This window comes from Ictalurus furcatus, chromosome 2 (assembly GCF_023375685.1).
Source record: "Ictalurus furcatus strain D&B chromosome 2, Billie_1.0, whole genome shotgun sequence".
Classification (NCBI taxonomy): Eukaryota; Metazoa; Chordata; class Actinopteri; order Siluriformes; family Ictaluridae; genus Ictalurus; species Ictalurus furcatus.
Window position 1 is genome coordinate 34,122,366 of NC_071256.1, and position 12,832 is coordinate 34,135,197.

The 12,832-nt window shown below is 38.5% G+C and overlaps 1 protein-coding gene across 1 annotated transcript in view; it reads right to left on the bottom strand.

The window, feature by feature from the left end:
• Positions 1-1,047: 1,047 nt before the first annotated feature.
• LOC128617685 (acid-sensing ion channel 2-like) overlaps positions 1,048-12,832 on the bottom strand; it is a 162,106-nt gene continuing 150,321 nt past the window's right edge. Inside the window, exons 6-10 of the mRNA XM_053640829.1 lie at positions 10,703-10,856; positions 6,754-6,845; positions 6,554-6,633; positions 3,384-3,452; positions 1,048-1,715 (exon numbers count right to left, since the gene is read on the bottom strand). Of these exons, the coding sequence (XP_053496804.1) occupies positions 1,614-1,715; positions 3,384-3,452; positions 6,554-6,633; positions 6,754-6,845; positions 10,703-10,856 (497 nt within the window). The 3' untranslated portion in view covers positions 1,048-1,613. The remainder of the gene's footprint in view (positions 1,716-3,383; positions 3,453-6,553; positions 6,634-6,753; positions 6,846-10,702; positions 10,857-12,832) is intronic.

Sequence of the window (12,832 nt, forward strand, 5' to 3'; positions counted from 1 at the left end):
TTTGCACGGCAAAAAGTGATCTGCAGTAGGTTTTTTTTTTTTTTTTTTTTTTACAAGTAAACATATCTTGAATATAGGCAAATTCGGCTAATATTACTCTTTATTAAAATGTTTTTTTTAACAAATCTAAGATTATTTCTTGCTTTTTATTTTATTTTATTTTTTACTCATTTCAAGCTTGTTTCAGGCTTATTTTCGACCATCTGAGAATAAGACGATTTTAAGCTTGAAATGAGCAAACGCGTCTAGAAACAAGCGTACGGATCTTATATTTGTTATATAATAACGTCTCAATAAGAAATATCTTTTCCTTTATTCAAGATATCTTCAGATTTGCAGTGTGGTTTTTCTGTCGTGTGTCTCAATGCGCTGTGTTGCGTTGGTTGCGTTTTCTGATTTGCTGTTGCATTTTTGGTTTGGTATTGTGTTTTACACATATGCACCACCATAGTATTTCACTTCACAACTAAAATAAAGCATTTGCAAGTGTCTTTTGCTCATCGGTTAATTTCTACACTTGGGTTGAGTCAGGGATGACTTGGGTTTAAACTGCACTAGGGTGTGTTTTGAAGGCAGCCTTGAGCCATGAAAGCAATCACTTCCTGTAAACACACTAGGGTTTGATTTAAACAGACTGCACATGTGACCGTGTCCTTGCTCTTGTATTCCTCACAGCACCTGACTTCGTTGCTCTTGTTCAGTTTCAGGGTTGAAGATGTGCAGAAATGAAGAGGATCCAAAGAAAGCTCGGATTTAATGACGCGCACGTCAGAGATGAATCCTCATTTTTGAAACGAGACGTTCTCGTGTAAGAAACAGAAATTATGGCTTAATCTCGCCGACAAAACAACAGACTTTTCCTTTTAACTCAATTTGTTTTCCTTCTTTCCTCTTTTTTGAAATATGAAGGCTGGGGTGGAAACGCATTTATCGACGGGTTACATGATGAGGTGATGACGTCGGTAATGTCCCTCCGATCCGTAGTGCTTTCCGATACAGTAACAGAAATCGGGTAGGAGCGCACGAAAGCAGAAAAAGGTAGGAAAGAGTGGGTTCGGGACAGAGCTCTACTGGCACGTAATCAGACACACAACGTAAGCAGAACGACGCTTTCGGCGAGAGACAGATGAGAGAGAAATGCAGCTCAGCCAGAGAAACTGACACATGCAAAGGTTCTTGTCCTTCTGCAGCTGGCGTTCTTCGAGTTTTGGCAGTAGACTTTAAAACGTCAGCCGAGAAGAGAGACGACGCATTTACACACTCATGTCCTCTTCCAGTTCACATTCTCACACTAGTTTGAAATTAGGAGTTAATGTGTCTCCCGTCTCGTCCATCAGTTTCAGCTTTGGAGAAGACTTTGAGAGTCAGTGTGTGTGTTTCTGTGTGCGTGTGTGTGAGATTTACGTGTACTTGTCTTGCCTGGCAGAGCTGCCATCATTGTTTCTTTTTGGGTTTTGTACATAGCGATCATGTAGCAGTTTAAGCGAACAGGGAAAATGAATCATTTTCTTTCCCCTTTCTTTTATTTTGTGTCTCTTCCCATGGTTTCCTGGCAGCAGGGACGGTGAGGAGGATTTGGTGTCTCCTCCTGCTGCTCTGGAGGGGAAGTACACTCAGCAGGCGATCTCCTCCAACGTCCCCAGAGTGGTCTGTAAAGGAACACTGACTGTGTGGCTGATCGTCTCTGAATGATTCACTACTGGATCACACGTGCTCTGAGAATGTGAAAAAAACAAAACAAACAAACACACATTAATACTTGAATACATGCACTGATTTCAAAATCCCTTTCTTTAAGGAAGTTCTTAACAGCTTAGCATCTTCAAACATCTCTCAATGTGCGAATACCAGAGTGGCTTCCAAAGCAGGTTTTGAAAAGATTAAGTGCCTTAAGAGCATCTTAATAGTCACGCACATGTAGAGTGGTGTAGTGGGCTTTTACTTTGAAAAAATGTATTTCATTTGCACATTACATTTATAATTCATTTTACTTATAGGGTCACGCCATGTAAACTGCAGCCAAATTGTGACATGAGGGTAAAATTCCAGAAAAAGGAACATTTTGAAAAACACTCGCACCCTTAAGCCTAGTTCCCACATCACAGACGCCGACCAACGCCGACAATCACCAGCTTTTAAAAGTCGGCCATTGGATTTAGAACGTTGGGAAACGCAAGTGTCATGTTCGCATGGCCCCGACAGACGCGTCAGACTGGTTTAAAAATGGACGATGCTACCATTACTGGTGTCTTTACGTGTCGTTCTTCACCTGAAAAGATGACGAGCGTAATGAAAGAGGATGCGGGTGAAGCCTCGGTTGTTGCGACATGAGAGACAGGGCACTTACTTATATTTATGCGGACGGAGAACGTGCGAAGCTTTCAAAATTCTGCTCGGTTTGCCCACGAGCAGTTTTAACAACTCCGAGAAAGACATCTTAAGGTAGGGTAAGCTAAGAACTTTATTAGGTCATACATTCCGAACAATATTTTTACACAAATAAATGCTAAACATTTGTTGCGATTTTGCTTCTTACTTCTTGAAACTTCATGAGCGCGGAGAATGGCATGCGGTTAGCGGATGATCCCGATTAAAAACCAAAACACAAGAGTAGATGATCCTCATGAGGGGTCGAAATAAACAATTTTATTTAAATAACACATCGACACATCATTTATCTACTTCTTTCTGATTTGTCCAAAAATCTGCCACTTTATCCGCAACAGCGCATTTATCACGCCTAGCAGCTAGCGCACGGGCTTTCGTTCCTATGGAGTTTTCAAGAACGCTTGCCTCATCGTCATGGTAACGGTTCATGCCCAGGTCAGATTAGGTCAGAGTTTGTCGGAAAATCATATCACACTGCTCAGGCATTCCACGACGGACAAACGCCAAGAAATCTGAGAAAACCTGACAAACGTGTGACAAACATTTACGGCGTCGCGCATGTAACACGAAAATAACGATGAATTTGTCGATAAACACCATGATTTAAAAAAAACAAAAAAAAAAAACATTTGACTAACAAAAGTTTGAAAATAATCAACAATTTGGACCAATCTCAAGACCTGTGAACTCGAATATTCCAAAATAACTCTTTAGTTTATTTTCGATCCAATCAAAAAGAAGGATTCTTGACACTGAAGTCAAGATTTTCTTGAGTACAGACAGAGTGCACACAGCAGCTGCTTCCAAAAAGAAACTTCAAGCCATATTTTTAAATATAGATTGGGCCAAAATGGTGGTCAGCTATCGTAATTGTGATCCGCATCATAAAAGCATGAGATATGATCACCAAATAGCAATGGTGATTGAAGAAGAAGAAGAAGAAGAAGAAGAAATAAATAAATCTGCCTTTATAGCATAAAGCAAATCCACATTACCACGTCTTCTCCTCGACTCTCTTCTTCCTCGCCTCGACTCAACAGATCCAGGATTCTGTCCTTCACCACCTGCAAGCACACACACACACACACACACACACACACACACACACTTTTACCACACTGACACACACTGTTCACGCTGACTCAGCATCAGTCAGATGGATTGAGCAGGCTTTCGATCGGGAGTTCGAATCTGCAGAAGCGTGTCCGTGCCTGCTGATCTTGGATTAGGAAACATCAAAGCAAACTGTTCTGATCTGTTTAATGATCCTTGTGCAGTTAAATGGGAGCTGAAAGGTTGCTGCTGTGAATGTAGCACATAGTGCGGAGTCATAAATCATAAACCTTTACTACAACCGCAATTCTTGTTATTAATTTTAATAGGAACATGTGTTCCCAATACATGTGAACATTTCCGTTCAGTTGTCTGTTAAACAAAAGCTCACCGGTGTGAGATCGTGTAATCGTGTCAGACGGTTTGGACAGTGCTTCAGTCGTTCAGATTGATGAGGTGGAGGAGAAACTAATCACAGTCACGTCAACAAGATGCCAGCTGAGCCTTATAGCGAACAATATGAGATCTCATGGTGCATGTGCAAAAACAAGGTTTTTGGTGTCTTTCTGACCATTGATTCAGGTGGTAAAATGGCTCAGAGTGATAAATTACAAAAATAAATGGGTTATGTTTGAACGAATGCAGTATCAAAAAGTGTGTTTAGATGTGCTGCAGTGATATCCAATCAAATCAACTCCTCTCAATACCAGTAGGTTTTTTATATTTCATATGATTACATTTTACTTACAGACTCTATCACTTTATAGTGGTAGCATAACCCAACCAACCGTCAGAACATACTGCTAGTATCTAACCTTCCATAACAGTCAGTATGGAAGAATTAGACTACTCATTAACCCTTTATTCCATGGTGTTGCCAAATGGCAACAAGTAATTTATCTCCAATTTTTTGATAGGCAATGATACAAAACTACTATTTTCCTATATAACTGAAAAAAGAGGGTTTTAACAAACAAAAAGCCACTTGACATGACCAGGAAGTGACGTTTGCACTTCTTTTTCTGCAATAACATGGCACAGTGAAGATAATACAACATTGATTAATCTTTCAATATTCAGGCAAAACTACTTAAAGGAAAAATGTAAACACTGTCTGAGATCAGTCAACATTTTTTTGGTCATTTGAACAAATGTATGTATTTTGACTATTCTGTTAAATGGTCAAATGTAATTGTTGCCATATGGCAACAAAATGCGATAATGGAACTGTGGTATGTACAGTATCTCACAAAAGTGAGTACACCCCTCACATTTTTGTAAATATTTGATGATATCTTTTCATGTGACCACACTGAAGAAATGACACTTTGCTACAGTGTAAAGTAGTGAGTGTACAGCTTGTGTAACAGTGTAAATTTGCTGTCCCCTCAAAATAACTCAACACACCGCTGGCAACAAAAGTGAGTACACCCCTAAGTGAAAAAGTCCAAATTGGGCCCAATTAGCCATTTTTGGGCTCAATTAGCCATGAGGTGCCATGTTGAACTTCCAGTGACCAGTATGAGGGAGTGTGAGAGCGATGACACCAAATTTAACACACCTGCTCCCCATTCACACCTGAGACCTTGTAACACTAACAAGTTACATGACACCGGGGAGGTGAAATGGCTAATTGGGCCCAATTTGGACATTTTCACTTAGGGGTGTACTCACTTTTGTTGCCAGCGGTTTAGACATTAATGGCTGTGTGTTGAGTTATTTTGAGGGGACGGCAAATTTACACTGTTACACAAGCTGTACACTCACTACTTTACATTGTAGCAAAGTGTCATTTCTTCAGTGTTGTCACATGAAAAGATATCATCAAATATTTACAAAAATGTGAGGGGTGTACTCACTTTTGTGACATACTGTATATTCATGAATTGAAACTAGCCTACGTAGCGAAAAGACACTGTGCTTCTCTAATAGTATATTAATTTTTTTTTTCATATTCAAAGTAAGATAAACTGTTGTAATTTCAGATATATTGCAATTGCACCTGATTTTCTAAACGTCACGTTTCAAGACAAAGAATTAAGAATTCAAGAGAAAGAATTCAAAAAGATACTTCACCTAAAAAAAAAAAAAAAACCATGTTTGGGTCTCATTTCGGTATGTATATTGACGGAGTAAATCCATCCACATTCTTTTTACAACTGTAATTCCATTCTAGAAGATCTCACTTTTACATGCTTGTTAAGTGGCAAAAATAAATAAATAAATAAATAAAAATCTGCAATTTATAGTGTGGAAAATGCAGTAATTAGAATTCTAATCTCATCCATTTACCAACTAGACCCCAGTGTGTTTAATTAGACTGATTTAAGGTCATTTACACTATTGGTGCCCTGTGGGAGGAGATATAGATAGCGGTGCCAGTATTTCACTTATTAATGCATGTGATTAAAAAAAAACATGTTTTGGCTTCAGTTTTTTTTTTTTTTTTTTTTTTTGGATTCAGTATACAAAAAAAGTATAAAGTGCTTTTCAAAGAGTTAACCCTCCTTGCGTGTATGATTCTATCTACAGTATTTATCAAGTATGATAACTCCTGTCCTGTAACCTATAAACCTTGGAACCTGCTATTTTGCGTATTTTCTTGGACAGTAAAAATAAAATGTTTAAAACAGCTTAATAACCTTTATAGCTTACTTAAAATGGTTTAGTTCAGGCAGACGACAATGTTTGACATTATCTCTTGGGTTGGCCTGTATTATTTGGTGCTTTATAACTGTTTGTTGCACTGCCTCCACTGAAGCATTTAGTAAGGTAGCTGTGAAAGCCATGGGGCTTGAATGTGGAAAAAGTCTCAGACGTTCTCTGCCCACATAAATGTACTGTGCACAGGGAAATCATTAGCAATGGGGGTGTGTTTGTGTGTGTAGGTGAGAGCAGCAGCAGTATGGTCCTAATGAAAGAGCATTACAAAGAAACTCCAACCCTTGGGTGTGTGTGTGCGAGAGATTTTCATTTTTCAGTACCTGAATAACTTTGGCACTGCTTCTCTAGAGTGTGGGTCGTTTCTGTTTATATAAACACTCTTTTCGTGCTCTGAGAGTATGTTCCTTGTGTGTATGTGTGTGTATGAGAAAAAGAGCTTGTGACAGACCTCATAGGCATAGTCAAACAGCTCGAGGATTGTCAGTATGCTTGCGCCGATGAACAACCCCATCTGACCGCCGATGTCTCCTACAAAGAAGCAGACGAGGAGACGAGGTCAGCATGAATAAAGCCAGAACAAAGGCCAAGTCTGAGGCGTGTAAGACAGGTGGATGAGTATGCCATTCTGATCATGCCTGCATTTTGTACCTAGCAGTCCAGCCACCTCGTACGCTTTCTTCTGCTCAATGGTCTCATAATTCAGAGCCTCAAAGAAGATATCCAGCACCAGTATGTTGTCCCTGTGAGAAAAATAATAATAATTAAAAGCTTTTCTGAAACGCTCTGAGAATTTTAGGCTATAGACATGAAAATATACGTGGTTTTTTTTTTCGGCATGATGACATGAGCTTGACATCTTGTGTATTGTTATATTATTAACATTATGGGTGAGCATTATGGCACACGCATAAAACTATTACATATTAGAACTCAAACACTCACTAAAAGATAACACTCTTTGTGCTTACTATTTTTACGTCAAGTTTTTCAAGAAAACGTGCACCTCCTGTTTTTCGTTTTTCGTTCAAAGCACACAAAAATAACATTTCTGTAACTTTGTGTCATTTTGTCCTTTGATTGGATAAGCCGTGCTTAGTCTGTTTACTTCTAGCTTCTTCTCCAGAGGCAATTTAAAAAAAAAAAAAAAAAAGGATAAACTAATTATTCCACCTGCAACATTTCACAATGTTGACGGCAAAACATTTTACGTATGCAAGCCCATTTACACCAGCTGACCCTGCCTGTATGAGTTTTCAGGTGTGTGTGTGTGTGTGTGTGTGTGTGTGTGGCTCATTTTAATGCTTGTTTTAATGACACATTTGCATAATGACTGGCCATATCCTGTGAAAGATATCAAGAGTCAATTTTAGTTAACATTTAAAAAAAAATGATTTATTACACTATGTTGCATTAATTAGTAGGGGTATAATGATGCACTCTGGTCACAATTCGATTCGATTCAGGATATTGGCTTCACGATTTCGATTTGATCCATTTCACAGATTATTTTCACCAAAATTTGAATGAAGAAAAATTAAAAAAAGACTGAAAAGAATCATAAACTATGCAAAACAATGGGCATTTTTGTCTGAATAAAATTAATAAATCAAAAGTTGCTATGAGTAGAGGTTTAGTATTGTAAACAAAATGTACTACAGGTTCACCATATCTTAAAAATAAATAAATAAATGAATAAACAATGAATTCACCTAAAAATTTTTACTGAATGAACAAAGTGTCTGGCCTGGGAATGACGAGCTCTGTAGCAGAAATAGAGCTCCAAAGTCGGCTAAAATGGCAGATTTCTGCTGCCCCTGGAGTTGTCTGAAAGCTACTGAAGAGCTTCTTTTAACCGCTGTAATGTGGTCCTGTAACTGTATAACGTGTAATGCGTGTTGGTCACTATAATCCAGAGCTATCGGACATCAGACGATCTCGCAGTCTCTCCACAAAAGAACGACTCTCTATACGCTGTCTATATTTTAACTCTATCGGATGCCAGATTGGAACCTCTGTTGTTCAAACAGTGCAACTGTATTAGATGCATAATAAGTAGAATGCTGATTTCCATGATGTGCATCACACATTTGTCTTGGTCCTATTTTCACCAAAGGCAGCCATGTAAAAATGTGATCTTTGGGGAAAAAACAAAAACAAAACAAAACAAAAAAAAACGAAAGTTTTTTTTTTAGGGGGGATTACAGTGTTCTGCTGGAAGATGGAACACATAACAGTTTTCTAATAATAACAGATTTTCATGTCCAGCATCTCAACAAACTCGGAGACCTTGTTGTTATTATAGGAACATGGATTGGGAAGTGGCCCCTGGTCAGAAACAATTATGAGACTGTATGAGAAATGTCCAGGCTGTCATCAAAATGTAGCCCATCCGAAAAAAGCCTACAAGCGTGAGCGGAGCTTCATTATGTTTTTGTCAAACTCACTGAATAGTGATGTGGGAGTGAGAGAGAGTCTGACACCTGGATTTATTTTACTAGCGATCAAATTACTCAGATAATGCCTCTTGTTCTTCTTCTTCTGCTTCTTCTTCTTCTGCTTCTTCTTCTGCTTCTGCTTCTGCTTCTTCTTCTTATTATTATTATTATTACTAATACTATTATGAATTGAATGGAAAACACAGTGAATGTGGTTGGTGGCAAAAAACCTTACTATAAAGAACCCTTTGAAGTGATATTTAATGAAACCACCATTTAATGGACATATTTTATTTGAATTTACAATGTTTTTATTTAGGAAATAAATGCAGGTCAGTTTAGAGTAGGAATCATTCATATTACATTTAATGAAGTCAACTGGACTATAAAAACGTGTGAAAATTTGCTGGGTGTAAAAGCATGTTCAAACTTGAATAATAAAAAAAAACCCTGCAAACGTTCAAGCTGTTAACAGGGTCCACAGTGGATTGTGTCTTTCACATGGGTAAAATAGCTTGCTTTAATGCCTCCCGAGTGGCACAACAGATAAGCATTCACCATCCAGAGACCAAAAGTCTAATCCTTATGCTGCCACAGCCTACAGGAATCCAAGAGAGAAAAACTGGACGTGCTCGTTTTGGGGGTTGGGGGGTTGGGGGGTGTTGTGTCAGGAATTACACACACTCAGTGACACTAGCCAGTTGTAGTCATCTATTAGCTCATGCTTGTGGGAGGGGATGGATAGCGTTTCCTCAGAGTCTCTTGCACTAAATTAAGGCGGGGAAAAAAAATCTGTTTCCCATGTTTGGCTTAATGACTGTGTGCAATTTTGTGGTGTTTCTACTTCAAAGATAGAAATACAGGGTGTTGTTTATGCCAATAGGTTAATTTTGCACCTGGAATGCAATTTATTCCAGCTGGAAAGTCCCTTTGGGGGTCACGTTTGAAGAGAAATAGTGTGTGCAAATTAATACAACCCCATGCAGGTATTATTTGAAAGGTGAAAGGCCATTTTGTCAATTGAAGACAAAATTATACCATTCAATATACCATTCAAGTCTGAATCAAAATAATTACTCAGCATTACTACATAAGAAAATCGCCACATGTTTGCACCACCCGTACCGACAACACTTAAACATGAGCCGGTTTTCATTTGCATTTGCACCATTAACATAACACAGACTTAGATCTACAAGCTTTTGTTTCATGTACATATTACCGTTTTTCTTTTTATGGATCTCATCAGCTTTAATGTCGTTAAACTTGAGTTTGAGTTTCACTTGGATTCTTCTGAGATTCTCTTTGAGATCTAAACTCCCTGTACACGATAAGAACAAATAGCACCTACAGAAATCTCATTTCTATATTGTTTCATCTCGCTACTTTGCATGTGACACCCTTCGTGCAAATTTTTAAGTTGTAAGTCAACCGAACACGCACACTAACTGCATGCAAAAATATATTAGCACATTTGACAGCAAAAGTCCTCATTTTCTAGCCTGGATTTTTTTTCCGCTAAAGGCAAGTGTTTGTGTTTAGAGGTGGTAGAACACCACTAGAACAGACATTGTTGAAAAACCCCATCTCAAAAATCTAGAAGCCTAGATCTATGGGGCGGCTGTGGTTCAGGTGGTAGAGCGGGTTGTCCACTAATCGTAGCGTTGGCGGTTTGATTCCCGGCCCACGTGACTCCACATACCGAAGTGTCCTTGGGCAAGACACTGAACCCCAAGTTGCTCCCGATGGCAATTTAGTGCCTTGCATGGCAGCTCTGCTACCGTGAGTGTGTGTGAGAATGGATGAATAAGACACTATTTAAGTGCACCACTTACCATTTGTCTTGGAAATCTAAGGCAGTCTAAGGCGAACTAAAGGCAGGTAATGTCCGTAATCTGGATGCCACACCCAGAAAATCGCCATAAGAAGATGCTTAATCAATTTATGGCATTAAAAAAAAATCTGTTTCTGAATACACGTAACTTTCATAACCTGCATAAATATCACATTATTGATTATCAGTGTAGAATAATGTAAAAGGGAATATGAACATGCTTTTCATAACTAAAATTATGTAATTTACAAAACGCAATAACAAACGATATCGTCTTTAGACACGTTTCTGTTACTAAAGTGAAACACTAATGGCTGTGAGCACTCACGTGATGTACTTCTCCGATCTGTTGAACTTCTTCTCCAGGTAGCGCGCTGACGTCTTGCTGGGGATCTTGACCATGGAGAGCTCTTTGTTGTAGCGGGTCATGTTGCATGGGTTCCTGCACATGCAGCTGCTGCCCTCCACCGATGAAAGAGCGGCTGCAGAGAGACAACGAGAAAACGATGAGGAGAACGTCAATGAGATGTGAGGAGAAAGGAGAAAAATACAAAGGGCAGGTGAAGCATTTCACGTGACAAAATTGAACGTTGAATGGCAAAGAAGACATTTCTTTTTTTGTCTAAGTGTGGAACAAGAACAATTTTCTTTTTCTATTATGTTTAAGGCATTTCAACCTGGAGGGCATTACGGTAAAATATTAGTGCGTTGTACTTCCCAAGAAATGCTCATTCGATATCAATTAGCTTCAGTGGTATTTGTGTTCATTTTGCATTACATTATAAATTTTAGATTTACATTTTATCCAAAGTGACTTCCAAGTGAGACAGGTTGCAACTGAGCATTTGAGCGTTAAGTGTCTTGCTCAAAAACCCAACAGTTGTAGCTTGGCAGCGCTACGACTTGAAATCAAAACCGTCCAAACAGTAGCCCACTTCTATTTTTTATGCATCCGTTGCTTATTCTCTTAGATTTCATGTTTTATGTTAGTGAAGATTGTGTTTTTTTTACTTGTGTAGTGTTTTATTGTTTTAGCATGTTGGTTTGTAGTGTTATGGTATTCAAGATCAGTCTTTAGTCAATGGTCTTGGTGTTGTCATAAACTCGGGAGAAACTTTACTTGGTCTTGTCTCAGTCACGGCCTACGAAGACTTGAAATATTTTCCTGACACCACCCGAGACCGTAACGTTTCCATGAACAAGTAGCGTTCCTGTTACAGTACAAAATGTAAATGTATATCTCTGCATGTGGAGTTATACAGTATAGCGCCTATAAATTTTGAGGCTCGACATGAACTCGGCCATGTGTGGAGTTGGTCTTGTCTTGCTCTTGCCCCCTGTCATACTGGGTCTTGACTTGGACTCCATTGGATAAGGTCTTTTACTTGACCCAGCCTTGGCTAAGGTGGTCTTGAACCTTTCACTTTCAACTCTCAAGCATAAGTGTTGTGCGAATTCCAAGTGCAAATTGCCAATAAATGCATGAATATGTTGTATTAACAGTGTTTCCTGATCATGCTTCTTCCTCACCAACACATTACGAGTAAAACATTTGTGAAAGTGAAACAAAAAGGTGATTGTTAGTCCCGGTCTCACTCTCTGTCCCACATCACACCTATATTCCTGGGTCTTACTTGGTCATTGTTATGAATGAATAAGGGAATTTGGCCTATGTGTTACCTCATATTTATACCCCTGTGAAACAGGAAGTCATGGTTGAACAATTTCCTGTTCCTAGTCACCCAAGTGTACTAATAAAAATGTCAAATATCAATGGGAATATACTTCAAATATGTTTTTCTTATATGAATTCATAGGGCTGCCAATAATTAGTTGCACACCTATATTTAATACAATATTTTTTTGGATCAACACCCCTACCATCAGGAGGATCCCCCCAACATGTCTGCATTACTTAATAGTTAAGATTAATATAAGAAATATTTTTTACAGCTGTATTGTTATAATAATTGACGAGGTGACCCGACCAGTGAGATGTTCCCTATAATGTAAGGCTGAATCATTGCTCTCGTACATTTCATTACTGAATTTATTTATTTAAAAACAACAACAACAAACAAAAACCAATTAAAGCTTTGGCATATACAGTACTGTGCAAAAGTCAGCATGTGCAAAGAAATGCTGGAGAGCAAAGATGCCTTCAAAAATAATGAAATGAAATGTTTCTACATAAAAAAAAATTAAATAAAAAAATAGAAAGAGCAGTAAACAGTAATAGATGAGACAAAGTCAATATTTGGTGTGATGACCCTTTGTTTTTAAAAAAAAAATAGTAGCCTCAGGCAGAATTAGTGCAGTTTTTTAAGGAAATGAGCTGTGTGTTTTATTGAGCGTCTTGCAGAACCAGACACGGAACCTTCTGGAGACGTTGACTGTCTCACTCGCTTCTTATTCTTGCAGCAAAACCCAGCAGCCTTCATTGTGTTTTCTGTCGGAA